Source organism: Meles meles, chromosome 6 (assembly GCF_922984935.1).
Source record: "Meles meles chromosome 6, mMelMel3.1 paternal haplotype, whole genome shotgun sequence".
NCBI lineage: Eukaryota > Metazoa > Chordata > Mammalia > Carnivora > Mustelidae > Meles > Meles meles.
In genome coordinates, this window is record NC_060071.1 from 73,037,076 (window position 1) to 73,063,226 (window position 26,151).

Here is a 26,151-nt window from a genome sequence, read left to right on the forward strand (position 1 = left end):
AAACCCATGTCCTCCTCCTGCTTTTTGTCATTTTTTACATCCCTGACTCTACTGCTTGCCTCCTTCCCTACACCCTCATCTTCCCTGTAAAATGCCCAGTCGCCTCTATCTGAGTCAAAGTTGAGTCTACTTTATCCTGGATGTTTTTCCCTACTGCAATAATATATTACTAATTAAAATCTGTCCCTACCACTTTAACTAATGTCCAGCTTTGTTTGCCTTTGACACTGTTAACTCATTTCAGAATGATCTCAAATAGGAGGAAACAGGTTTTGACCTATGAACTAACTAGACAAGCTGCCTTGGGAGCATAGCTTTTATTTGACAACACGGTCCAGAAAGAGAGAAAATGTACAAGTTCCAAATCTAAAGAGGGAACCTTGAAATGTACTGAAGGACCAGGGGGGCCTCCTGGACCGTGAGCTTCTGATCAGTTATGGCACGGTGTAAATAGCATGGGCTTTATTGAAGACAAGGAGACCTGGCTTTGCCCATTTACAAGCTTTTGTAACCTGGGGCCTCAGCCTCCTCATTTATAAACTGTGAGTCACAGTGCCTGACTCAGACTGCCTGCCTTCTTCATCCCAAGTGCTCCTCCAAAGTCATTCTTTCAGAGTTAAATCCACATCTTCAACATCCCGAAAAAGTATAGACTCCGTAAGCACATACATTAAGGCTCCAGGATGAGCTCTGATGAATTAGCCAATGTCTCAGTGGTCAATTAAGTCACACAGGATATTTTTTCAGGGACAAGTACAATTTATTTCTACATTGTATCTCATATCACAAGCTGAACCACAGAAGGTGCCTGTCAGTACCCTTCCTGGGGTCCTTTCAATCTGACCAGATGGCTGCGGACCTTCTGTACCATGCTGGCTTAAGCTCCCCATTTGTATCTTATCGTGGGTCACGAACCTCTGTAAGAATCTGATAAAATGATGGGCTCTCTCTTAAGAAAAATGCACATACACATAAGCACACAAATTCAGCACATAATTTTGAAGGGTTCAGCAATTCCCTGAAACGCATTCTTGGATTCTGGCTGAAACCCCTGGTCTAAACCATCGCCTGCAGAGGGCAACAGGGCAACTGGAGCCCACACTGAGAGCTGCATTCGGGAAAGCTTGGGACACTGTAAAACTTGATGAGTTTTTTGAAGGCACTTTTCTTCAGCATCATCATCTCTTCTGGGAACCTAGAGAAGATTCTGGCCCTAGAGGAGCCACCATTCTTCACAGAGCCATCCGTGGGCAGCGGCTTCTGAACACTCACAGGCATGCTGTTGCAACTGAAGGAACGCACTGCCTTCTTCTTATTTTGCACGGACAAGTAACTGAACAGGAAGGAGGACAGCTTGTGCTTGGTGACATCTGGAGCCTCTTCGGAAAAGCAGTCATCATCAAGTGGATCCAGGAGGGTTTCAAGATGGCAGCTGTCTTCCCTTTTCATAGGACTGGCTCCTACACGCTGAGGCTGCTTGATGATCTTCCTGGCCTGGGCTGGGTCAGAGCCCACCCCATTGCCAGACTGAAGGGACATTCCATTGGCCAAGGCTCTGGGGCCTATGGTTTGGGGGATGAGGTTTCCAACCTGAGGGCTAGGTTGGGAAGTACAGTGCTGACTCAGGACGAGAGTAGCAGCATCTTGAATGAGATTCCAGTCTCTCAGGATGTCCTCTCTGGTGGTGAACTGGGATGTCACAGTGAAACGGATGATCAGTTTGTCCTGGACCGTGGCCGGGATGAGGAAGAGATGGCCAGCTTTAGCTATTTCCTTTAATACACTTTCTGTGAGACAATTAGGACCCTGTTTAAAGAATAAAGAGAAATGACATCTATGTCACATCCCCCTAAGTATCCCCAGAAGCCCAGTATTTATAGATCCAAGAGGCTGAACAACCATCAACTAACATAATTATAAGCCATGGAATACGGCATTACTGGCATTACCTTTAGACGAAAAACCACCAGGCCAAGGTGCCTCTTGGCAGGAATTTCAAAGAAAGGGTCATTCCTGACCAGAGACTCAAAATATTTTGCCATTTCAGTGCCCTAAAATTGTAAATATAGAGAGAACTGAGATTAATAATAAGGAAAGGGACAATTCCACATAAAGTTTCACACTGCTAAATGGGTTTAAACATGACACCTTTGAGCCACAGAGTTCTGAATGGCTTCTGCCTGATTTTCTCCATTTGATGTAGCTCATATTCCAAGCTGGGAAACCTCCTGTGAGCAATGTCCTATGGCTCGTCATCATCAGATCCACCTCAGGAACTCATTTCTGAGGGCCCTCTTTCAGCTCAGCCCCAGAGCCAGAAGGCATGTGTTTTGCCATCAGTGAAATCTGGCCTCAGATCCTGGGCTTCACAGGTTTCTGACCGGTCAACGTGGCAAGCGAGGGCCAAAGTCCAGGCCATTGTCTGCCTTCTCAGCCAGGTACTTTGTATAGGCTGGATCTGCCCAGAGGAAGAGATCCTTGTTTTCACAGCATGTAGAGGCACCATGTGGGTTCTCAACAGCCCTGTCCTTATCCTAAGCCTACGTCTTTGCCTTGCATCTCAAACCTTTTCATATGTTCCCTATACCTCACACGCTGTTTCATGACCCCTTCTTTTTTTTTCCCATTCCACAAGGAATATATTTTTTATACATCCTCCCCACATACGTCATAGAAAACTCTCAGGGCACCTTGGTGGCTCAGTCCGTTGAGCACCTGCCTTCAGCTCAGGTCATGATCTCAGGGTCCAGGGATCGAGCCCCACATCAGTTTCCCTGCTTGGTGGGGAAGACTGATTCTCTCTCTCCCTCAGTGGTCTCTCTCTCTCTTAAATTAATAAAGAAAATATTTTAGGGGCACCTGGGTGGCTCAGTGGGTTAAGCCTCTGCCTTCAGCTCAGGTCATGATCCCAGAGTCCTGGGATCGAGCCCCACATCAGGCTCTCTGCTAGCAGGAAGCCTGCTTCCTCCTCTCTCTCTGCTTGCCTCTCTGCCTACTTGTGCTCTCTGTCAAATAAATAAACAAAATCTTAAAAAAAAAAAATCTTTTAGGGGCACCTGGGTGGCTCAGTTGTTAAGCCTCTGCCTTCGACTCAGGTCATGATCTCAGCGTCCTGGGATCGAGCCCCACATCGGGCTCTCTGCTCGACAGGGAGCTTGTTTCCCCTTCTCTCTCTGCCTGCCTCTCTGCCTACTTGTGATCTCTCTCTCTCTCTGTCAAATAAATAAATAAAATCTTTTTTAAAAAGTCTTTTAAAAAAAGAAGAAAGAAAGAAAGAGGGAGAGAAGAAGGAAAGAAGGAAGGAAGGAAGCTCTCTGCACCAGTTTAGCAAGCACAGAATTTCTCTTTGGGATAAGGGGGAAAGTTCTGGAAATAGTAATGATGGTTACACATATTGGGAGCATACCAAATGTCACTGAATTGTACACTTAAAAATGGTTAAAATGGGAGTTCCTGGATGACTCAGTGGGTTAAAGCCTCTGCTTTCAGCTCAGGTCATGATCCCAGGGCCCTGAGATCAAGCCCCGCATCGGCTCTCTGCTCAGCATGGAACCTGCTTCCTTCTCTCTCTCTGCCTGCCTCTCTGCCTACTTGTGATCTCTGTCTGTCAAATAAATAAATAAAATCTTTTAAAAAGTGGTTAAAATTGTCAATTTTACATTGGGGATATTTTCCCACAATAAAAAAAAAATTTAAACTTTCATATTAATCCTTCATTGAAGTTTATGTCATTTTTTTATTTCCTTTTTTTTTAAACCTAAGATTATTAACTAAACAAGGACAGGACTAACCTTTTCTTTCATTTCTAAAAAGTTTCTTCAAGCATCCAGAAGGATCTCAATAAAATATTTGCTAATTGCTCTCACCTGGTTCTCACTGAATCACCTGGTTCTCAGACTTGATACTCAATTTCAAGAGAACTCAAAGGATTTTAGCTAATCACACCACTTTTGCCCCAGTTTCTCAATTTCAGACATTACACAGTCAGTTATACAATGCATACACTTGGCATACAGACAGTTCATCATTGACTGTACTAGGTCAAGTTTGGTTTTAAAAGAACAGTTGATAAAGCTGATAACAAGGGGTACCTGGGTGGCTCAATTGATTAAGCATCTGCCTTCAGCTCAGGTCATGATCCCAGGGTCCTGGGATCAAGCCCCAAGCTGGGCTCCCTGCTCTGCGGGGAGCCTGCTTTTCCCTCTCCTGCTCCCCCTTCTTTGCTTTCTCTCTCTCTCTGTCAAATAAATAAAATTTTTTAAAAAAATAAATAAATAAGGGGTGCCTGGGTGGCTCAGTGGGTTAAAGCCTCTGCCTTTGGCTCAGGTTATGATCTCAGGGTCCTGGGATCAAGCCCCGTATCGGGCTCTCTGCTCAGCATGGAGCCTACTTCCCCCCCCCCCACCACCACCACCCTGCCTGCCTCTCTGCCTACTTGTGATCTCTGTCTGTCAAATAAATAAATAAAATCTTTTAAAAATAAATAAAATAAAGCTGATATCAAGCAGGATGTGGTCAGGTGGGCCCAGCTGTTATACCAGAAGAAAAAGCAGGAAGGATGTTGGAAGACCTCTCTTTCCTTGAGTACACTGGTGTCTTTCTTTTCTTTCTTTTTAGGTTTTGATCTATTCTCTTTAAGCATCTAATCTCAAAGACTTATCACACCCTACATGGTCGCATACTTTTTTACTTTCTTTTGCTTCCCCATGTTCACACCACACTTTTATTCTTCTGTCTTAACTTCTCCATTTTCTAAGAGGGGCTCAGGGAAAGGACTTCCCCGAGGTACAGGTGGCAGAAGCCAGGTCTCCTGGTCACCAGGTATGTGCACTTCCCACCATGTTCTGCTTGCTCTCCTACCTCCCAGCCTACAATGTAAGCTGCTTGTGACAAGGTAGAAGCAGGGGCCGGGGGAGAGGGGAAAAAGCTCAGCATCCCTGCCACCAGAAACCACCTTCATGGATGAAGAAAGCATGGCTACTACCCGTGCCCTGAACCAATCTAGGTCGAGGGCGGGCAGACTAGAGCTGCAAGGCCAATTACAGCGCTTTCCTGGAACATAGCCATGCCTATTTATTTTTGTATTGTCTACCGTGGCTTTTGTGCTACAGTGTCAGAATTGAATAGTTGCAACAGAAACGGTATGGCCCGCAAAGCCAAAAACAGTTACTGTCTGTCTTTTACAGAAAAAGTTGACCAATCCCAACTGTAGGTGGTAGGAAATGATGACTGATGATGATGATGATGTTAATGAGAACAGTCATCTGTTATCATTAGAAGAAGGGGAAAATGGAGGAGTGGGGAGGGGGAAAAGGAGAAGAAGCAGAGGAAGGAGGAGGAGGAGGAAAGGAAAGAAAGAATATTCATTGAGTACTTAAATGTGTACTGGGTCCTGTACTAAGTAAGGTTTTTATATGTATTATCATTGAATCATCACCATTAAGCTTGGAGAGGTATTATCATTTTCTCATCTTATAAATCAGGAAGCCAAACACAGAAAGTTTAAGTAATTTGCCCAAGGTCACCAAATAGTAAAGGGTAGAACAGAAAAATCAACCCCAGTTTCCATTCTCTAAAGTTTTACTGTATTATAGAGAGATATACATCTCGGTTTTATATAACCTTCAAGAGCTCACATAGTAGAAGATAACCCAAAATTGTGAAGAGAAAAGGTCTTCCACTCTTGAACAGCATAATTACTGTCTCTGAGCCCCACTTATAATATGGGGCTGGTCAGGGTACCCACTCCAAGCATTGTTGTAAGAATCTGATGAAACACTAAATTTTAAAATTTAAGACACTATGCAAGTAATAATTATGATCTCAGTCAAGTTGAAGAAATAAAATTAACTCACAACAACTCTGTTTTGGTTTACCCCTTACTGTTGTGGGACATTGGTAACCTGTGAGCTCAGTTTTAAAAGAGTGCTTAAGTAGGTGATCTTAGGAATGCCAAGGAAGCAGTGATCATGACTACGGCAGACAGAATAGTCAGGAAAGCTCCTGCGAGAAATGAAACACAAGCCTTTAACAACATTTGGAGAACAGAAAGCAATCCAGAAGGGCACAGCACAGGGGAAAATGCAGAGGCAGACTGAGCACACAGCTGTAACAGGTCGGTGAGAAGCCTGAGCTGAAATAGAGGCTGCTACCCGGGTCCTGGACAGCAAAGCCCAGAAGTGTGGGTCTCGTGTCGGGATTCGGGGAACTGATGGGAATTCAGAGCTTTGACTTGCAAGAGGAGCATTAGGGGAGTTGGCCAGACCTACATGCTGGATATCCAGTCCGAAGCTGTAAGCAAAAGAGCTTTCCTGGTGACTTGTAACCTCCACTGTCTCATTTCCCGGCCACTACCTCCAGTCTCGAGTCTAAGGATCTAGAGAGAGGACAAAGTGCCTGATGTCCCATACTACATGCCACATGACAATCACTCACTGATAAACATCCAGTCGCCAAACACCTGGATGTTTATTACGAATGTAAAATCACCAACCATAAACCAGTCATGCTTACTGCTGTGACCATTTCATTTGGTTTTGTGTTTATCTCATGAGGAAGAAATTCCCTAAAGGGAAGGTGGAAGGGGAAAGATAAACAGAGTAATAATGGCAATGTCTTTGCACTTCCCCATGGCTTTTATCAATGGCTCTGCCTTACTCATAGGCACTCAGAGAAATGAGTGAAAAATGCTACTAGGGGCCCCTGGGTGGCTCAGTTGGTAAAACAGCTGCCTTTGGCTCAGGTCAGATCCTAAAGTCCCAGGAACGAGTCCTGCATCAGACTCCCTGCTCAGCAAGAGAGTCTGCTTCTCCCTCTGATCCTCCCCCTTCTCGTGCTCTCTCTCTCTCCCTTTCTCTCTCATTCTCCCTCTCTCTCAAATAAATAAATAAAACCTTTTTTTTTAAATGCTACTAGCCAAAATTCTTACTCAAGTCCCACCTCTATCATGAAGAATACAACAGAGAGACAGCGCCTGTCTCACTTACTTCTGGGTTTTATTTCTAGCACAATGATTCTGTTGCTGTTGTTGTTGATTTGAGTTAAAATAAATTGTACCAAATAGACCTTCTGTAAATAGGCACTGATATGATGCAGAGAGATTTGTTCCAGACTTGGTAGGTCTACATGTCCAAGCCAGAAGAGCCATGTCTCAGACATAACCATAAGGGACACAAATTTTCAGGCTGTTGTGATAATCGGAGTAATTTATAGAAAGATATGTTCCTACCCCGGACGCACAAGCTGCCCTTTGATTTATTTTCTTTCTCTCTCTGCAAAACAGGCTCTCAGGCCATCACTCTCCAGTGCATGGTGACTAACAGAAGGAATAATGAGAACCTCCCACAGGGGAGCAAACAGCAGATAGCACACACACACACACACACACACACACACACACACACACCCTGCCCGCCCCGCTGTCCTGTTCTTGCTCAGGGTCCCTCTAGCTAACAAAGAAATGGCTACCCTGAATAATTAAGTCCCAGGAGCCCAAGAACAGGCCCAGACACCTGAGCCACCCACCGCAGGTCCCCTGGGCAGAAGCCAGCCTTCCTCCCCACAAGGACACACAGCAAGACTACATACATGTCTGACGTGCGCTTGAAGATTCTTCACACCAAAGGACCGAATCACGAACCAGAGTTTGATAGAGCGAAACCGGCGGCTCAGGGGGATCTGCCAGTGCTGGAACAAAGGAGCAAGGGCTGATGAATACAGGCAAGAGCCCTGCTCCCTCACACACTCCTTACCCTGCCTGTCCTGCCCTCCAGGGATGGATGTTGTCACCATGACTCTGGAAGTTGTTGCTAAGAAGAAGCCAAGACAAGTTACCCAAAGGATGTCCTGTCACGGGACCAAATCCTGGGGAAGGTGGCCAATAGCTATCCTTGTCCAAGAGCATGGCAAGTGGAAACCAAGTCCATGACCCTGAACCAAGGAGAAGCCATTTTGCTTCAAATGCTGCTATCAACATTTCATCTCAGGCCAAAATTCAAGATGGGGCAATGTATTTTTTTTCTTGAAAAGAACCTAAGTTGCTCAAATTGCAGGGAATGAAGTTCTATTTCTATCACACCCCCCCCCCCATACCAAAATGTAAAAAACAGTGGTCAAGGGCTGGGACGCTATAGCCCCGCAGACATGGGTTTCTTCTCGGGCTCTGCCACTTCCTGGGTGATGCCCACCCCACCACCCAGTGGGGTGGTGATGCCACCCCACTGGCTCTTCGTGAGACCGAGAATGAGCAGCATCTCCGATGGAAGTGGCATGAAGGCAATCAATTGCGAAGAGCTTCGCCAGAAGTCATCAGCAAGCGGTGGCTATTTATATGATAAAAATGCGAGCTACAGATAGATCACAGCAGTCTTTCTACCTAGAGCCCCGATGATCATTATTTAATCTCACTGTCTGGTCACGACTTCTTCCTGGGACACTCCTATGACATTCCTGTGCCCTCAGGAGCCATGACTCCAGCTTTCAGGTTTCAAAGGAGCATCCACATCTGGGCCCTTGTGAAGCTAAATTGACCCTTTGTTCCTGGTAACCAAATCAACAGAGCTTAAAGTTCAAGGCATGGGCACCCTAGACTGAAACATTTTCAAACCAGTTTCAAACTGGTTTTACACATCTGGAAACAGACCAAAGGGTTTGGAAAACACTGACGGTTGCCCCGATGAGTAATGTGTTTGCTAGTGACCTCTTCTTCAAATGCCAAAAAGCTTAACCAAAATTTCTGTTGACTAAAAATAAATATTTGTCCCACTGATATTTATGTACTCATCCACAGGATTGCCAAAACCTCAAAAATGTGCTCACCTTCACCCTTCACACTCCCTTCCTGACCTGGGCAGGGGCACTCTCCCTTTGGGGACACTGCTCCATTGTGGATGGACAATGTTTCTCCTACGTCAGGTATTAAGCCTCTGTTTTCCAGCTTGGGGACTTGTGCTTACCAGCAGAGGGCATCAAAACCTGAGCACAGGGCAAAATCCCTGGGACAGGGAAAGCAGTCAGCTCCATCCCTTATTAGAGGAACAAAACATGGCTTCCCAAATGGTAATGGGTAATTGGCTACTTTATCTCACCAGCAAATTAAAATGAGAGGCAAAGACTGTTTTATTTTTTATTTCTTCACCCTCTATTCATATCCCCGGTTATTCCTCTTGTCACTATTCCAAAACCAAGCCATGCTGACCCAGCTAGATGATATTCTCAGTTAGAGCAGGAAATTTGGACATAGAAAAGATGATGTGGCGCTTCTTTAACTCAAGACATCCCCAAGCCTCCTCTGTGTCCTTCCGAGGTTTTGCAGGTCTCCCCAGCCACAGGCAAGACAATGCCCCATCCACTAGTGGGAGCTTGATGTTAGAAAATGTAGCCCTGATTTTAGGTGGTGCCCGGGCTCAGGGATGAAGTCCCTAAGCCTTCTCTCCCAGGATGCTGCCTCATTTCTGGCTCATCTCAAACATGGCTGCGCTTCTATTTAAAGCTACAGCCACCTGGGGAGAAAGAGCCTGGGTCAGAGCAGCAGTGAAGACTTCCAGATCACAACAGATGAAAGCTTCCATTTTTTAGAAGTTCCTTTGAGACTTGGAAATAGAATCCAGAGATTTACAGGTGGGGGAAGGAAACGCATAAAGCCACACCTTCTGGAGGGGGAAATATAAATAATAACATTCCCCAGACCAGTGTTAAGAAAAGTAGAATTCAATATTTTTTATAAAAAGTTGTCTAGAAGAGAAAGAACACCATAAAAATCTCCAAACTGATGGGAAAGACCTTGGGACACTGGTGGGAACAAACAAGCAAACAAAAAGGTAACATGAGATCCAAAATGGGAGAAGGTAAGATAATGCTCTTAAGTGATGATGATCCAAATACACTTACAGAAGAATGAGTATCATTTCCCATTTCACACTCAAGAAAGAAACCTAGAATTATCCCTGAAGAGATCTGCCCCTTGGGATACTGTGGAAATGATTTAATTTAATGAAAACCTACCAGACAGAGCAATGAAGATGAAAGAACCATTCTTCTACTTTTATCAGCCTCTCAGGGGGTCTGTAAGCTTACAGACCAGCTCCAATCAAAAAAAGAAAATATGGCAATGTACATTATAGATGACATTGACAATTTCCTAGTTGGGGTGGGGCATGGCAGGGAGGAATCTTGAGTGTGTTATTAGCTGACACCTGATTCCAAAGGGCATTTAAAAAGCGACAGCATCAATTACAACGTGTGTGGCAGCAGGCATTTTGCTCACTAAAAAATTCTCCTTGAAAAAAGAAGTTTGTATTTGCTGATGAAAATGGACTTGAGAGATCTGCCATGAAAAGCCCAAGCTTTTCCTTTGGGGGCCCCTTCCCCTCATGAACCTCACCTCTAAAGGTAACCAGAATCAACCACTCGTGAATAAAGGAAATCTTGATCCCTTTTAAAAAAAGAAGAAGAAGAAACAGCCTCAGAAATCTAAAGGAAGCCTGAGCTGGTCTGAGGGAGAATAAGCGATGCAATCAAGACATGACAGAGCTATTATTTCAGGACTAAAAGGTCAAGACATTTCAGTTGCCCGAGGAGACAAGACGGAACCTTCTCTTTACAAACTGACTCACAGACCTCAGGCACTGTTCTCTCTGACTCGCTGCTTTAATTCATTTAATCTCATGACAAGCCTTACAACCCAATATTAGTAACATCATCCTCATTTTACAGATGAGGAACCAAGACAGAGAGGCTAAGTCATTTGACCAAGGTCACACAGGTTAGTAAATGGAGGAACAAGGATTCAAACACAGGCCAGCTGGTTTAAGGACCTCAACGTGTAACCATTCTCCAGCGAATCTCTGCAGCTTCAAAGAAGAATTTTTAGCACTATTTCCCCTACCATTAATTGAGTAATTGCCACATCCCTAGGACTGTGTTAAGTGATCTACGTGTAGGTTCCCATTTCACCCTCATAGCCTCCCGGTGCCCATCTTACAGATGAGGAAGCCACAGCTCAGAGAGGGCCACTAAGTTTCCCAAAGGCCCACAGCTGGCGTAGCATTTCAAACCAAGCTCATGTACTCTGCTCGGCTGCCTCACCTTGGCCACAGATATAACTTGTTCACATCTCTGTCTCCTGTACAAACTAAAGGAAAGGTTCCTCTTCAAACTGAGGGGTAAATCTCAGGAATTCATTTCCCCAGAAGCTAGTACAGGCTGAGAATGTGGGCAGACTCAAGAGATGGAAGTGCAGCTAGCTGTGAAGGCCACAACTAGTTGGCAGCATCCGGAAGTTCAGGAAGGGTGCCTGTGCCTCACCCCCTCCCGTGGGGCCTCCCACCGTGACACAAGGCCCTGGCGACAAAAGATGGAGGAGATTCAAGCAAGGGGCCTCTTTCCCCACCCAAGGAGATTCTCTGCCCTACCCTGCTGCTGGGCACTAAGCAGAACAGATTATCCAAGCTGGAGACAGAAGGGAATTGACCCGCTCGTGGTAGAAGAGGCATCTCTGGGGAGTAAGGAATGCCTCGCATATTCAGGAAATGGCCATACTGCCTCAGAGGTTGGTCTCATTTTCTAGGCTTTTCAACAATCTTCTGGGTTTCATTCTACATGCTTAGAAACCGAAGGCATACAGCAACATATTATGGGATAGGCTCACAATATGCCAATTTCAGACAGAGGCCAACATCAAGGAGACCTTCTGGAGTCAGGTGCAGTCCATCCCAGAGGCCACTTCTGGCCACTCACCATGAAGTCAGTGGCCATGCCTGAGTTGGCATGCCTGAGGTAGATGGGGTTCACGCTGAAGGTCTGCTGCAGCTTGTACTTGTCCTTGACCCTGTGGGTTACCAAGCAGGCATTAGTGGCTGAGGCCTCTCCAGAGGGAGCAAAGCTTTTCCAAGGGCTAGAAGCTTGGCTGCCACACTCACCAGAAGCCAGTACAGTCAAAATGCACCATCATCCACTTGGAAGGATTAAAGGTGAAGGAATCGGCATACTCGATGCCCTTCAGAAACCCCCGGAACTCGGGGCACAGGAAGGCAGTGCCTGCGTAGGCAGCATCGATGTGGAGCCACAGTCCCTCACTAGCACCTGAGGAGGCAAAGGTCGCCTGGCTGGGAGGCAGGACTGGGGGTGGGGCCTTGCCACCAGCCAGCTCAAAGTCATCTCTCGCCTGGTACAGTGGCTGGTGGGCTTCCAGAGAAGAGAAGAAAGGCTGGCCTGCTCTGGCTGGAGGAGCTGGCAAGGCACAGGGAGATGAGGGTGGGGACAGGGGCAGGGGCCTCCTAAGGGAAAATCCATGGAGCCACAACTGGCCTTTTGCTCTCACTGGCCAGAGTGTCAGCACTCCCTGGGCATCAACCTAGAAGTTCCTGGCATAGAACACAACTCCCTACTGGCCCAGAGGGCAGGGTTAAGGCATCTGACAAATGTTCCAGCGGGGATATCTCTCTCTCTTAGTGGGTTTCTTGCTTGGGGATTTTAAGCAATCCCATTTGGGTTTCTTCTCCACCTATATCTTCCCCCATGGTTTCCCCCACCCTACAATTTTCCTTTCCTTAGCCTAGAATAGCAAATGTCCCATGGTGCCTCCTTCACCCTGTGTTTCGCATATGGCCTACTCTAGGTTTGGACATACACGTGAGAGGGCAAGGAAACCTGAGACTCTCCCACTGTTGCTTCCTTGAGAGGATGCAAGGCAAGGGCTGGGGGGAATTCTAACCCCTGGTCCACGGCTGGGAAAAGCAGTGCTCTGGCTGCCTTGTGACAGGTGGCTTCTGTGGCTCTTCTTCAGCTCTCTGCAGCGACCCAAGAGGGGGAAGATAAGGCCACAGAGCTAGTTTCAGGTTCTTGCTCTAAGGGAACATTCTAAAGTTCATGACTTGTCTTCCTAGCCAGACAGGGCAGACACTTACAGATGGGGCCCAGCTCTGACAGGCAGTCAAATGCACAGACCCCAGTGGTCCCCAGTGTTGCACACACCTGAAGAAAAATCAAGGAAGTTAATGGTTAATGTGGGAAGGTGGGCTCATGTGACACAGTTGGCCTGAAAAAAAAAAAGACTGAACCACAATATTATCTATCCTACCCATCCCACAGGAACAGCATGTATTTCACATTACACTTTACCATGACCCACAGTAAGAAATACATTTTATATAACAATCTAGTACAAACATGCCTCTGAAGGAAAGTTTCACCAAACCATACTACTCTGGTTACAGGAATGCACTCTGATAGTTTCTATTCTTATTTGTTTCTGGTACGGATTATGACCCACAAAATTTATTTCTTAACATACCAACGAGTAACAACTCATAATTTATAAAATGTTGTACTTTTTTTTCCTTTTTTGTTTTTCTTTCTTTTTTTTTCCAGCATGTTCCTTGCTTAAATTCTGCCCAAATTCCTTCTTCGCCCCCAGGTCCTATCATTCTAAGCTAAGAACTCGTTCTGACTTACAAAAACAGGCACCAAGCCCCGTTCCTTGTCCTCCTTGATGGCCTTCTGAAGAGCTTCCCCTCGGAGTGAGAAGTTGTCATCCCCAGGCAGAAACTTCATCTTCACCAGGGAAATCAAACCAGCTTTCTCCACTGAGGAGTGAGCCTAGAAGGACCATGGAAACCTGTTAGCCGAGTTCCCCCGGGGTCGCGCACCCCCCAGGAACTGCTGAAGCCAGACTAGGTGAATCAAAAATAACATTTGCTGTGTGTCTTCCCCATGGTTCCTGGAGAGGACCTCTGAGGCCTGCGCCACACTGAGCTCCAGCCTACTCGTGTCTAGAAAAAAATTACTCAAGAATGACAACTCCAGAAGCCAAGCACCGACCTCAGGATTTGGCCTGTATTGGGCGACTCACCTGGTCAGAGGCATAGGCAATGAGCCGGGCGTTCAGGGAGGACTCGTCTGTCCCAGGTTCAGATGCTTTCATTTCCAGGATTTTGTCCTTCCTCGCTGCCAGCAAGGCAATCAAGGTGGACTCACTCACTGTGCTCTGTAGTGGAAGAAGGATTATCAGGGGCAGCCTCTTCCTCTGCTGCCTGGGCATATTCCCCTGGCTCCTGCCTAAAGGGCTGTCCTTTCTCCCGACTCACAGACCTGTCCCACATTCTCCATTCACAGCACCCTGTGCCTCTCCTCCAACTGACCAGGGAAGTAATGAAAGCAAATTTGCACTTAATACCAACACCTTTATTAGAGAGGCCACAGAGATCAAAAAGAGAATGTTCAGCCTCTGCTAGATAGAAATTTGCCTATAGATATATTTGCTCCCCATGTAAACTTGCTAAAAAAAAAAAAAAAGCCTTTAATTTATTCGTTTTAGGCATGGAAATAGAGTTTGTTTCTAAAAGGACATTCCTGAGAGAATGGGTCCTGGTTTAATTTGAGAGGCTGGTCACTCTGGCCTTGGCTCTGTCGCCGATGGTTCCTGTGATCTCAGGCTAACATTGCCCCTCTGGGAGACTCTTTTCCATTTATAAAATGAAAAGCATCCCTTCCGCTTGCCTCCCAGAGTGGGAGTACTGATTATCCAAATGAAGGCTGGATAGGATTTTGTTCTTGCCACGTCTGTCGGCATCCTGTGGGCCCCTCAGCAACCTCACAGAATTCTTAAAGGTTTCTCATCATTCATTCACTCGGTCTTTGGTGTCTTTTCTTCTTGAACTCTTCCTACAGCTATAGCTCTCTGCTAAAAAGACCTAGCGGAGGGTGTTAACAGCAGAAGAGTAGTAAGAATAACAATGCTACCTTCCACCTACATAGCTCTCCAGGGTTTACAAAATGTTCTGTCATCCCACTGGCTCCTCATTAAACCGCTCTGAGGTGCTTGGGATTCCCATCTACAGACAGGACAGCAACGCTCAGAGATGTTACAGGACTGAACCAAGTTCGCAGGGCCGATGATACAGGAGGAAGTGTCCCTTGGATGTAGGTGAGCGTGTGTTTAAATCCTTTCTTTCACTTACCAGCCCGCCAGCTGGGGCAGGCTTTCAACCTCCTTGAGCTCAGGTGCTCTTATCTCAAAGATTGGTGATGATACTATCTACCTACAGAGTCCTTGAGATAAGTAAATGAAAGCAAAGTCCGGTGCAGCAGACATTTAGCTTGTCCCCCAGATACACCGTCTGCAGTTGTAACTATCTCCACACAACCCAGAAGGTCCAGAGCATGCGGCAATTTTCCTTCAGTCTCGTTGCAAGACTGCAGAGAAAGAGCGAGTCACGGAGCTAGCAGTGAGTCCAGCAAACTGTCCAGGTCTCATCCTCGAGCAGCATGGCTATTTTTAGTTTAAAGAAGGTCTCACTTAGGGACATCTGGGTGGCTCAGTCAGTTAAGCATCTGCCTTCAGCTTACTTCAGCTTACTCAGGTCATGATCCCAGAGTCCCAGAGCCTGCTTCTCCCTCTCTCACTCCCCCTGCTTGTGCTCTCTCTCTCTCTCTCTGTGTCAAATAAATAAATAAAATCTTTAAAAGAAGAAGGAGGAGGAGGAGGAGGGGTAGGAGGAGGAAAGGGAGGAGGGGGAGAAGAAGAGGAGGAAGAAAAAGGGCTCATTGAACGTTCCTATCCACTCTCTGAGGAAAATATTGTTGCTATATTATTTGTTATTATTATCTCTGTCTTATAGTTTATAAAACCAGGAAAATTGTGTATTAGAGTAGAAGTCAAGAACTGATGGGTCCTCAAATGTCTCACAACCAAGCCCTCATAAATGTAGAGGGTTTCTAGATGCAGAAGTACCCAGCAGTATGCACAGTCTATGCGAGACACCCGGCAAGCTATACCATATGGATGGCCCTTAACAATACAAGAAATCTTCGAGGAACTATCATTTGACAGACACCCAAATGATAGGGCTGTAGGATAAGATAAATCAATTTATGGGGCTCATTTTTCTCCCTGCCCAGGGTCTCCTGGACCCAGGAGGGAGGGTAGGAAGCCTCTACTTGCCTTCTCTTTTCCTTTCCCCATGAGGTGTTAAATGAGACAAGGAAGGGGAGGGGTCGGGTGAGAAACGAAGACACTTGAATCCAGCAATACTGGAAATGTGATCATGGATGGACTTCTGAATCTTTTTCGAAGAAAAAAGGGGAAAAGGAAGAGTGAAGGTGGCAGCCTCCGGGGGAGTGGTGACCGCGGCGGAGGCGGGGGCTGTGGCTCTGATAGCCGACTGGGCAATCGTGGCGGCCATCCGGATAATGACGACGGTTAAGGGCAAGGGGATGACGGCAGTGATAGTGGTGGAGGGGGTGACGCGGGGGAACCTCTGTGGAAAATAGGAGAAGGCCCTCTGCGGGGTTCAGCTTATCTTTCACTCCTCTGCCCCCCAAGCTGGGAGGAGCTCTGCCAAGGTAGGCACCTGCAAGACGCCTCCTCCCTGGCTGCCGGGGTGGTGGTGCAGAAAGTGCTCCGGGAGTCCCAGCATTTTCGCCAGCCAGTCCATGACGTTCATCTCTAGCTCCGTGCATGCAGGGCTGGAGGCCTGCGAGAGAGAAAGCAGCTTCATCCAGGAAGTCCCCGGACACCAAGCTTGTACCCCTCCCCCTGCCCCATCAGCCCAGAAACACATGTCTCTGCCCTGGCCCTCCCTGGTCCCCATGCTATCGGTGGGAACCTGACCTATCTTCCCCCTGGAGAAGGGCTCAGTGTCAGGCGCTATGCTCCATTCTCACCCCATCCTCTGCCAAACTGTAGGGGGTAAAGACATAGGGCTTTGGATCACTGCCCCACATCAACCAGCAGGTGTCTTTTCTAACTCCGATAGTTCTATGGAGAAACAGCCCTAGAAATGATGGCTTGCATTTGGCTTCCCTAGTCCCTAAAATACCCGGCTGAGCATCCTGAAGGCCAAGGGCAAGCTTTAGGACTAAGAAAGAAAGCGCTCCTTCCTGGAAAAGATAGCCGCTCAGCCTCCACTCCCAGCCGTTCCTCCCCCCTGACACACCCTATAACAATTCAGGCTTAAAATATAAATCTGTTCTTGGAGGCTTCTGGCACAATTTAAAGCTGCTCAGTCCTTAGGGAATTATTAAGGGGAGCCTGAGGATAGATCCCTAAACCTTCACAGACAAGAGCGCAGAGGAAGTTGTACCCACAGGGGCCAAAGTGCCTACTGAGGATCCCAAACTGTAGCAATAACCAGATCTCAGTCCAAGTGTCATCTCTGTCTCTATGCACTGTGTGATCCTGGGGAGGTGAAGTTATCCAAGCCTCAATTTCTTTATCTACAAAAAAAAATGGACCACTACTCATGATTCCCTAGGGTTAGAGGATAAGATGAGATAGTTTCTATAAAGTTCAAGCTCAAAGATTGTAGCCATTGTTCATATTTAACTTAGAACCCCCATTCAGAGATCAGGACAAGATACGCCTGCCCCAGCATGTCACTTTCTGCTACATGTCCAGGGGCCACCAGTTAACAGTTAACAGTTACGACCATGGTTACTCACCCAGGTGAATCCCAAGCAGTTGATGGCATCAGCCAGCATGTCCCCCAGCAGCGATGGCCAAGAGGTGAGGGCTGGGTAGTAGGCGTGCATGTGGGGGCTTTGCCAGTGTACCACCTGGAGGGACAGCATGTCCATGTGTGGCACCAGGAGGCATGTCTGGGAGGTTTCCCTCTACCAGAGACCCTCCCTGGCCACTCTAGAGATGGGCTGACACTTGTAAGACAGTCAAGTAAATGACACAACTCCATAAAAATAAAACATATTCATGGAGGTTCTTGCCACCCACCCCCATTTCTCATCTCCTATGCTCTTTCTTCAGTGGAGGCTGTGTACGTATGCCAAGACCAGAAGGGAATATGCAAAATGAAAATTAGTATCGTAATTAGGGTTGTGGATTCTGCAGAGTGCTCACGTTAGTCTCCACTGCTTATCCCCCATGCCATCCCTGCCCAGTAATAAAAGGAGGAGGAGACTATGAGCTCCAGAAGAAGAGGCGGCTTGTCCCATCCAGTTTCTTGCAAAAAGCGTCCTTTGTTTTGTGGGTCTCCAAGCTCTCTGGACACACAGCTCCGGCAGAGGGTCGGTGTGAATGGTTTAAAAGCTGTCCTTCATTTCCCAGTGAGGATGGGGAAAGGAGAGAAAAGGGCAGGGAACTGCCGGCTCACAGGCCTGGACCCCTACCTCCAAGTTAAGCCCTGGGCCCACACTCAGACTGAAGAACTGGGTGAAAGCTGAAGCCAGGCAGACAGAGAGGGCCCCACCATAACAGGCTCACTGGCCTAATTAATTATCTAATCTGGCTTCATCTCCCTGTTGATGAAGATGCCCTGTTCATTTCTGCATTCATGCTTTTGAGCAGTGCTATGTCTCCTAACAAGCAGGCACATCCCATACCGATAGGACCTTCCAAAACCTGCTAATTCCTAGAAAGCTACAAAATACTCATTTCCTCCACAAACCCTTTCCCAGGTCCCCAGGCCCTCTGAACATTTCTTTTTTCTTTTTTTTTTTTTTTTAAAGATTTTATTTATTTATTTGACAGAGAGAGAGATCACAAGTAGGCAGAGAGGTAGGCAGAGAGAGAGGAGGAAGCAGGCTCCCGGCGGAGCAGAGAGCCCGATGCGGGGCCCGATCCCAGGACCCTGAGATCATGACCTGAGCCGAAGGCAGCGGCTTAATCCACTGAGCCACCCAGGCGCCCCCCTCTGAACATTTCTCTGAACCCATGGAACCCTGTCATTCTAATGTCCAATCCTACTGAGAACTCATTAATCAACATCTTAGTATATCAATATTTAGTATGCGGAAATTCTTGTAATCCCCCATTGGCAAGGACAGTGTCCCATCCTAGAAAGTATGTATGGTAGAAGGAGCATAATATTCAAGTCCAAGGACAAGGTTCCAATCCTACCTTTGTCCCTAACCAGCTGTGAGACTTTGTAGGTTTATCGTGAAGCTAACGAACTTAAGATCCAAGGTCCCATATTTGTATGGGTCTTTTTGAGAAAGATACTTTCTTACAAGGGATCTCAAAATTTATATATGATGCAGATCCCATTAAAAATGGGATACTCCTCTGCACCTTTCTTAACCTTAGTTTCCCATCAGAAAATAAATCCAGGAAAATAAATGTTTCCTGGGGTTGTCATGTGGACGGGTCTGGGAGGAAATTTGCAAAATGTAAAGCACTAATGTTAATGGTGATTTAATCACATGGTGATAGACACATCGTATAATCTGACTTGACTCTTAGATAATCAGACCTCTTCCTCCGATTTTCGCTAGGCGAAATGTGTGGAAGGTAACAACCGTTCCTTCCATTTCCCCATGCTTCATCTTATTTAATTCTCACAGTACCCATGAGATAAGTTCTCCCATTACCCTCATTTCATAGAGAATCAGGGCCAGCTAGTGGGAAGCAGCATCCCCAGGATGACACACACCTCACAGGGACAGATGACAGTGCCAAGACAGAAACCCAGGGCTGTCTGCCCCCAGGACCCAAGCTCCTGAGCAAGAAGACGTCCTGCCTTCTCTCCCTGTGCTGCTCTCTCCCCTCCACGAATCGCAGAGGAAGTTTTTCTAACCAGAGTCAGAATTAAAGCAGAAGAGAAGTTCATCTTTTTGGGTCTAGGAGATGGCCGGGAGGGAAAAATCAGTCCAGTCTTCAATGAGGTGCTGGTCAACATGAGAAAGCAAAGGGCCAACCGATTTCAGGCCATCTCTCAGAGGCGTTGGAAGACTGGGCCCTCTTTATCAGTGTCCTTAGTGACAGTATTTTGGAAACCCCAAAGAAGGGCTTCCATCTCCTAACCCTATCAGGAGACAATTATCTGTTCTTGCAAGATAAATATGATAAGATAAGCCAGAGGAGCCCTTATCAAGAACAGACAGAGCTCTCCTTCCAGAAATGAGCCTCTCTGACCACACCTCCAGCAACTGCTGGAATTGCAATCAATGAATCAGCTCATTTCCGCCTCCTCTGACAGTTGCTCTCAGCCTCACTATGAAATTACAGTTGGTCCCTCAACAGATTACATTTTACAGAATGAAATCCATGAGATAATCTTATCGGGGCACTAGCCTCCTGGGTAAAGCTTTACGATATGGAAATTTTCAAAAGATGCTTGTGAAATAGGCTGAGTGGTCAGAGAGAGGTGAGTAATTGGCTTTGTTCAAACTTGCCAACCAATACGGCTGCACAAACTTATTCTAAGTTTGGATAACTTGTCATCCCTGCCTCCAGGGATATTTCTGTCCCATCTGAAGCTTTTAGGGGGTGATGGAAGCAAATCCCAAGTCAGTCCTGAGAGGTCTGTGAACACACACGGTTCAGGACACCAATGCCCCAAGCAGACAGAGTGAAGGGAACAGCCTGTGTGTTGGGGTCCCACTGAAGGGCAGTGCCTGGGACCACAGGGTCAGGCTGGAGCACTCAGTCAGGGCAGATGATCAGTGTAGGAGAGGGAGCCTGTGGAATGAGACTGGCTCAGGGCTAAAATCTTGGATCCACGAGCCTACAAATTCTGTTAACTTTGAGAAAACAATTAACATCCCGAGCCTCAGGTTCCTCATTTGTGAAACACGGAGTACAGGATCACTATAGGATAGAACAAGCCAGCCTGCAACGTGGCTCGTCCAGGGCCCGGCATGTGACACGGCGCTCAGTAAAAGGCAACCCTTCTGAGGGAGGAGGACTGGTTCTCACTTTTAGCATGAACACCTTGGCACAGCTCCTTGCCCCCGGTGGCCAGGGACAGCGTCCCAGCCCACAGAGGCCACAGCTCAAGCAACAGCTGGTCTCTGTCTGCTCCCTGGCCCCGCCAGTGCTGTCACCAGGCTGTACTCTTTGTCACGGGGAGTACAGAAGATTCAGGGAAAGCTCCTTTCTACTCTTGAAAAGCAGCTCAAGCGTGAGACCTCCCCTGGGTGGGGAAGGACACCGTTCCCACCTCCGGGAGGAGAGAGGAGGGGGTGACAGGTCTCACTCAGCTCCCTGGGCCTCTCTAGGTGACAATCAGGGCACCCTCAGGGAGAGTGTTGTCTCAGCCTCCTTCCCTCCCTTCAGTCAGTCCCCACATTCTGTGGGACTTCAGGGACTGTCTCCAGCCTCCTCTCTCTGCCTTGCTCTCCACATTGGCCTTTCCCCTCAGGCCCAATTTTCATTCTTACCTCATCCCATTCGATTTCTATGCATCCGTCAGACGAGACCCTGGGGTGAAGTGCTAATGCCCTCTGGCCTCCCATCCAGCCCCACAGGGCAGCCCTGGCATCAGAAACCTAAGTTCGAAGTCCTGGCCCTCTACATACCCACACGACAGGCTGGCACGTTGGTGCCCAAGTGGCAGGCTGACCCATGACAAGCCTCTCTTCAGGCCTACTGGCCGCCCTCCACTGCCCTGAAACCCAGAATCGCCCTTGTGGTGACTGTATCTCACCCCAGGCATGATGATTCGCTCGATGTCCCCAAAGATGCTGTCCCAGCTGTCAGGCTCTTCGGGCGCACTGTCAGGCAGCTGGGCTCGCAGGTAACCAGGCCGGACGTCCGGAGTCACACGCCGCTCCCGCACGGTGCTCAGATAATGACAGATGTAATCCACCATCTCTTTTCCTACAAGAGAGGAGGAGACAGCCGCCTCATGTCCCCCGACTGGGCCTGGCCAATCCATGTCCCACCCCCTCGGGTCAGGAACAAGAGACCTGGTGAAGAAGGAGGTGGATTCAAGGTCTGATCCTTAGCATCAGCTGTGTCTTCAGAATTTAAAACTAAGTGAGGGTGGCAGTGCTCAGTCAGTAGAGTATATGACTTTTGATCTCAAGGTTGTGGGTTCTAGTCCAGCGTTCATTGGGGGTAGAGATTACTTAAAATAAAAAATGGGGGGGGGGTTGCCAGTTAGGCTATGAGCTCTTGGGTTCAGCTCAGGTTATGATCTGAGGGTCATGGGATTGAGCTCTGCCTCAGACTCCAATCAGTCGGCTTGGGACTCTCTTTCTCCCTCTCCCCATCTCCCTCTCCACGCAACCCACCTCCCAACTCCGTCTCTCTCCCTCTCTCTCAAATAAATTATCTTTTTTTTTAATGCATGGAAAAATAAGTGAGGGCATAAATGACTCGGGGGGAGTGTGTGAGTGAACAAATGAACAAGAGAGAAAATCATGAACTAAAAACTCAAGCACTAAAGTAAAATACTTATTTTTCCTCCCCTTTCCCTTATCCATATCAACTTTGACTCTCTCTCCTACCTTTCTTTTCTTCTCCAAAACAGAACATCTCATTAATTCTCTTCCTTACAGGTTTAGTAGAAACTCTGTAGCTCTTTCTGTCCAAAAACTGTTACACACACACACACACTCTCACACACACACCATACTCTTTGTTAGCACAGAAGCTAAGCTCCCCTGCCAGGTTCTGACACAAGCTGAAAAATCTACTTGCTCACTATTCCCATTGGACCAGTAATTTCTCACTTTTGGACCCCATGGACTTCTTTGAAAATCTGATGAAAACTATGGGCTTGCACACACACACACACACACACACACACACACACAAATGGTGTATAATTTCTGAGGTTCATGAAATCCCTAAAGCACAACCATAGACCCAGACCAGGAACCCTGCACTAGCCTGAAGTTCTGGGGAAATGCAATGTCTTTTTGTTTATTTGTGTCAAGTATTAAATTCCTGCTAGTTGGCATATAGTGTACTATTCGTTTTGGGAGTCTGCAAGACCAGGTCTTAATAACTCAGTTTCCCTCCCTCTGTTTGCACCAATACCTCAATGCTTAGGACATTTCTTAGATGGTTAAAAAAAAATCAAATGAATGAACAAATACATAAGGAAGAAAAATAACCAACCCAAACACTCTGAACTGCCTCTAAGTTATTTACTTTTTTTCTCCCCTTTCATTTCTCCAGGACAGGGTTTCAGTCTTCAGACAGAGTGCCTATGTCTCTCCCTCCCTCCAAGTCTCTCTGTCTCTCTCTCTGCTTCTCTCCCTTTCTGTGTGTGTTCATCTCTCTCTCTCCCTGTCTCTCTCAATATCTATAATTGCTTCTTAGTATTTCTTAGGCTTTTCTTTCCCTGCAAAAAAGTAAAATAAGATAAAACAGAGAGAAGAAGGAACCTGATTTCTTGCCTCAGGGACCAAACTCAGAAATAAACTGTGAAAGGGACAAAGAGATTTGAACACCCTTCCCTCTCCTCTAATCCTCCCACAGCCAATGCCTCTCATGACTGCAGTAGCACCCCAGCAGGGCTCTAGAACACTGGACCTAGCCCATCACTGGTCCAGGAGCAACAGGAAATGTAATTGTGCCCTATGCCGAGGCTGGATGCCTCTGGGAACCTGCTTGTGGCTCTTGGGAAGCCGGGGGAATAAACAAGTGCAGGCTTGGGTGCTAAGGCTCCTAGCTACTTAGTTAGGTGCGGATGGAGGAGAGAGGAAAAGCTGAACCTAACCTGCGACAATACCTTAAGACAAAGAAATTTCAGGCAACGTAACTTATCACTGGGGAGGAGGATATAAAAAGTCCCAGAGAGAAAAATTAGAAGTTGCTACTTCCTGCCCGCTTAAGGAGCGATGCCAGGAAAACAGGCTAACCATTTGGATTCTCCCATTCCTCAAGGCTTGTGATATAGTAGCTGCTCACTAAATATTTATCAAATGAAGGACTAAGTGGAAGAAGAGCACGGACAGATTCACACATAGAGACATGAATATACAGAACAGATTTTTGCAGTGACTACAGAACTTGGAGAAATTTTTTTCTGCTTCAGAATGTGAATAATCCCCTTTCCCTACTAAGTGGATCAGGAATCCAAATCCTCTCTTTGTGAGAAAGGGGACAGGAAAACTGAAACATACGGGAGTGGGAGAAGGACAGGGAGAGGGAGAATGAAAGAGAGGTTGAGAAAGTTTTCAATTCTGGGGTCCCACAGTCCTTCCTCAGGAAAAATTTTGTGCAAACCAACTCTCAGAGGGCAATTCTACTGCTCCAGTCAAACGACAGCCCCCCGCCCCCAAGGCTAAGGGCAGACCACCAGCCCTGCTCCTGGAGAGCAACAGGGGTGCCCCCCTCACCTCTCACTCTGTACTCCTCGGGCTCCATCGTCTCCCTGGGGCTGCGGCTGGGGCTGTGTTGCCTTCTCTCAGACAGACTCGGAGGAGGTGGAGGACGTACTCCTGGGCAGCCAGTGTGGGACGTTTATTTAAAGGGATCCCCCTTCTTCCACTTTAGCTCCACCCTTCAAAGGCCCTTCCTATAGGCTTCATGAACCCCACCCCTTTTTTCCCCAATTCTGATCAAGAGATCCAGGATAAAAGGCCCTTCTAAATTAAACAGTGCACTTAGCAACCCAAACCTCCAGGCAGCCTTTCCACCCCGACCTCAGACCGCAGAACCCACCCCACACCAACCCCATCCCACCTTGAACAGAGCTCAGGCTCCGTAGCCAAGAACAAAGCCAAGGGTATGCAGAGTAAGTGGCCAGAATGATGGGTATTATGCCTGCTATTGCTTCTCTCTTAGCGGCAGGGAGGGAGGGAAGGACAGGCACTTAGAGATCCGCTGCCCTGCTGGCCACACGGTGCTCAGGGACACACAGATGCTATCAGGTAACACAGTGAATTTTCTAAATTACCACATAACAACTTACTGTTGTAGAGAGATGAAAAAACACAGATGAGCAAAAAGAATAAAAATGGAAACATCATCCAGACTTTATTGCTTTTAGCATTTGAAAGGATGGTGTGTGTGTGTGCACGTGTGTGTGTGTGTGAGAAGAGAGAGAGAGAGAGAGAGAGAAAGAGGATGCAGACACTACTGTGAGGAGGACAACATGACTCTTGGAGCCTCCTTCTGAGGAGAAAAGGGTCATCAAATGCATGCTCTGGTTTCTCTTCAGATGGCATAAACCTCTTGCCTTTTGAAAAAGATTTCTGTGGAGACGGAAAAAGTAAAAAGTGATCAAATGCAGGGGACCTGGGGGGTCAGTCAGTGAAGCTCTGGACTCTTGGTTTGGGCTTAGGTCATGATCTCAGGGTTGAGAGATGGAGCCACATGCCAAGCTCTGGGTTTATCAGGGAGTCGGCTGGAGATAATCTCTCTCCCTCTGCCTCTGCCCTCCTCCCTGTGTTCCATCTCTCTCTCTCTCAGATAAATAAATCTTTTTTTAAGTGATTAAATGCTTTCAAATTGTCAAATAGAATAGAAGTTTTTGTTTCTAACCTTCATCTTTCTTATCCACTTGATGGTATTGGACATCAATACTGGAGATCAATACCATCTACTACTTTCTTGTCCTTGAGGCATACAGCCTCTCGGGGCTTTCTGGAAATGGCCTGTCACACCCTCCCTTCTAACTCTCTGCTGTCCTCTCGGATCAGGTTGTAGATATTGGCATGCTCCAGGGCACTGCCCTACTCCCGTCTTTTTCCCTAGGTGGCCTTATCTGTTTCCATGGCTTAAATGTTACCTATGTGATATCCACATAGATACAGAGCCCATGTCAAGTTTATACCATGAGGCCCTCCCAGTTCCTAAGCTCTGAAATCTCTTATCCAACTGCCTCCCTGGCCATCCGTCTGCATGGTGTCAACAGATTCTGTATGGGAGGAAAAGCTTCTCCCTGGCAGCCTTCTTGCTATATCCTCGCCTGGCAAGGAAAGAGAGCTCTAGTTTCCTCCTCGTCTCATGAGACCCTAATCCCTTTATGAAGGCTCTACCCTCCAGAACTTACCTACACCTAATTCTCTCCTAATACTATCACTTTGGGTGTTGGGCTTCAATATACAAATTTGAACAGGCAGTCCATCACAGAGTGCATCTTAAAACTGGTGAAATCTGACTTAGGCCTATTAGCAGTATTGTACAGATATCAGTTTCCTAGTGTTGACATTTTACTAAAGCTACGTAAGATGTTACCATTAGGTAACATTCGGTAACAGAATGATTCATGGATTCTGCACTATTTGTGCAACTTGTTCTGGATTTATAATTATTTTGAAATAAAAGTTTTTTTTCAAATTGCTACTGAAAAATTTACAGTAAGATATCACCTCACACCCACTAGGATGGCTATCAAAAAGACAGATGAGGGGCACCTGGGCGGTTCAGTTGGTTAAGCGGCTGCCTTCAGCACAGGTCATGATCCCAGAGTCCTGGGATCGAGTTCCGCATCAGGCTCTCTGCTCAGCAGGGACCTGCTT

General features: G+C 47.0%; 1 protein-coding gene across 2 annotated transcripts; it reads right to left on the bottom strand.

Moving 5' to 3' along the window:
- Nucleotides 1-740: 740 nt before the first annotated feature.
- On the bottom strand, nucleotides 741-24,445 carry HDC (histidine decarboxylase). Of its 2 annotated transcripts, XM_046010207.1 has the most exons (13): nucleotides 24,371-24,445; nucleotides 24,025-24,126; nucleotides 21,378-21,550; nucleotides 17,440-17,553; nucleotides 16,350-16,472; nucleotides 13,850-13,984; nucleotides 13,453-13,596; nucleotides 12,906-12,972; nucleotides 11,919-12,081; nucleotides 11,737-11,827; nucleotides 7,588-7,686; nucleotides 1,950-2,051; nucleotides 741-1,806 (listed from the first exon to the last, which is right to left on the bottom strand). In XM_046010207.1, the coding sequence occupies exons 2-13, from the start codon at nucleotides 24,050-24,052 to the stop codon at nucleotides 1,057-1,059; spliced, it is 1,989 nt and encodes a 662-aa protein (XP_045866163.1). In that variant the 5' UTR covers nucleotides 24,053-24,126; nucleotides 24,371-24,445; the 3' UTR covers nucleotides 741-1,056. The 2 variants fall into 2 exon arrangements, with proteins under 2 accessions (XP_045866163.1, XP_045866164.1); XM_046010208.1 differs by lacking the exon at nucleotides 1,950-2,051.
- Nucleotides 24,446-26,151: the final 1,706 nt, after the last annotated feature.

What these genes read in the sequence shown, in the direction of transcription:
- HDC (XM_046010207.1), bottom strand. Translation starts at nt 24,052, where the DNA reads ATGGAGCCCGAGGAGTACAGAGTGAGAG. An exon ending in AGGGAGGAGGCGTCTTGCAG is followed by an intron (nt 13,985 to 16,349) that starts GTGCCTACCTTG and finishes CTTCCACTACAG; the next exon opens with AGCACAGTGAGTGAGTCCAC. An exon ending in TTTGACTGTACTGGCTTCTG is followed by an intron (nt 11,828 to 11,918) that starts GTGAGTGTGGCA and finishes GGTAACCCACAG; the next exon opens with GGTCAAGGACAAGTACAAGC.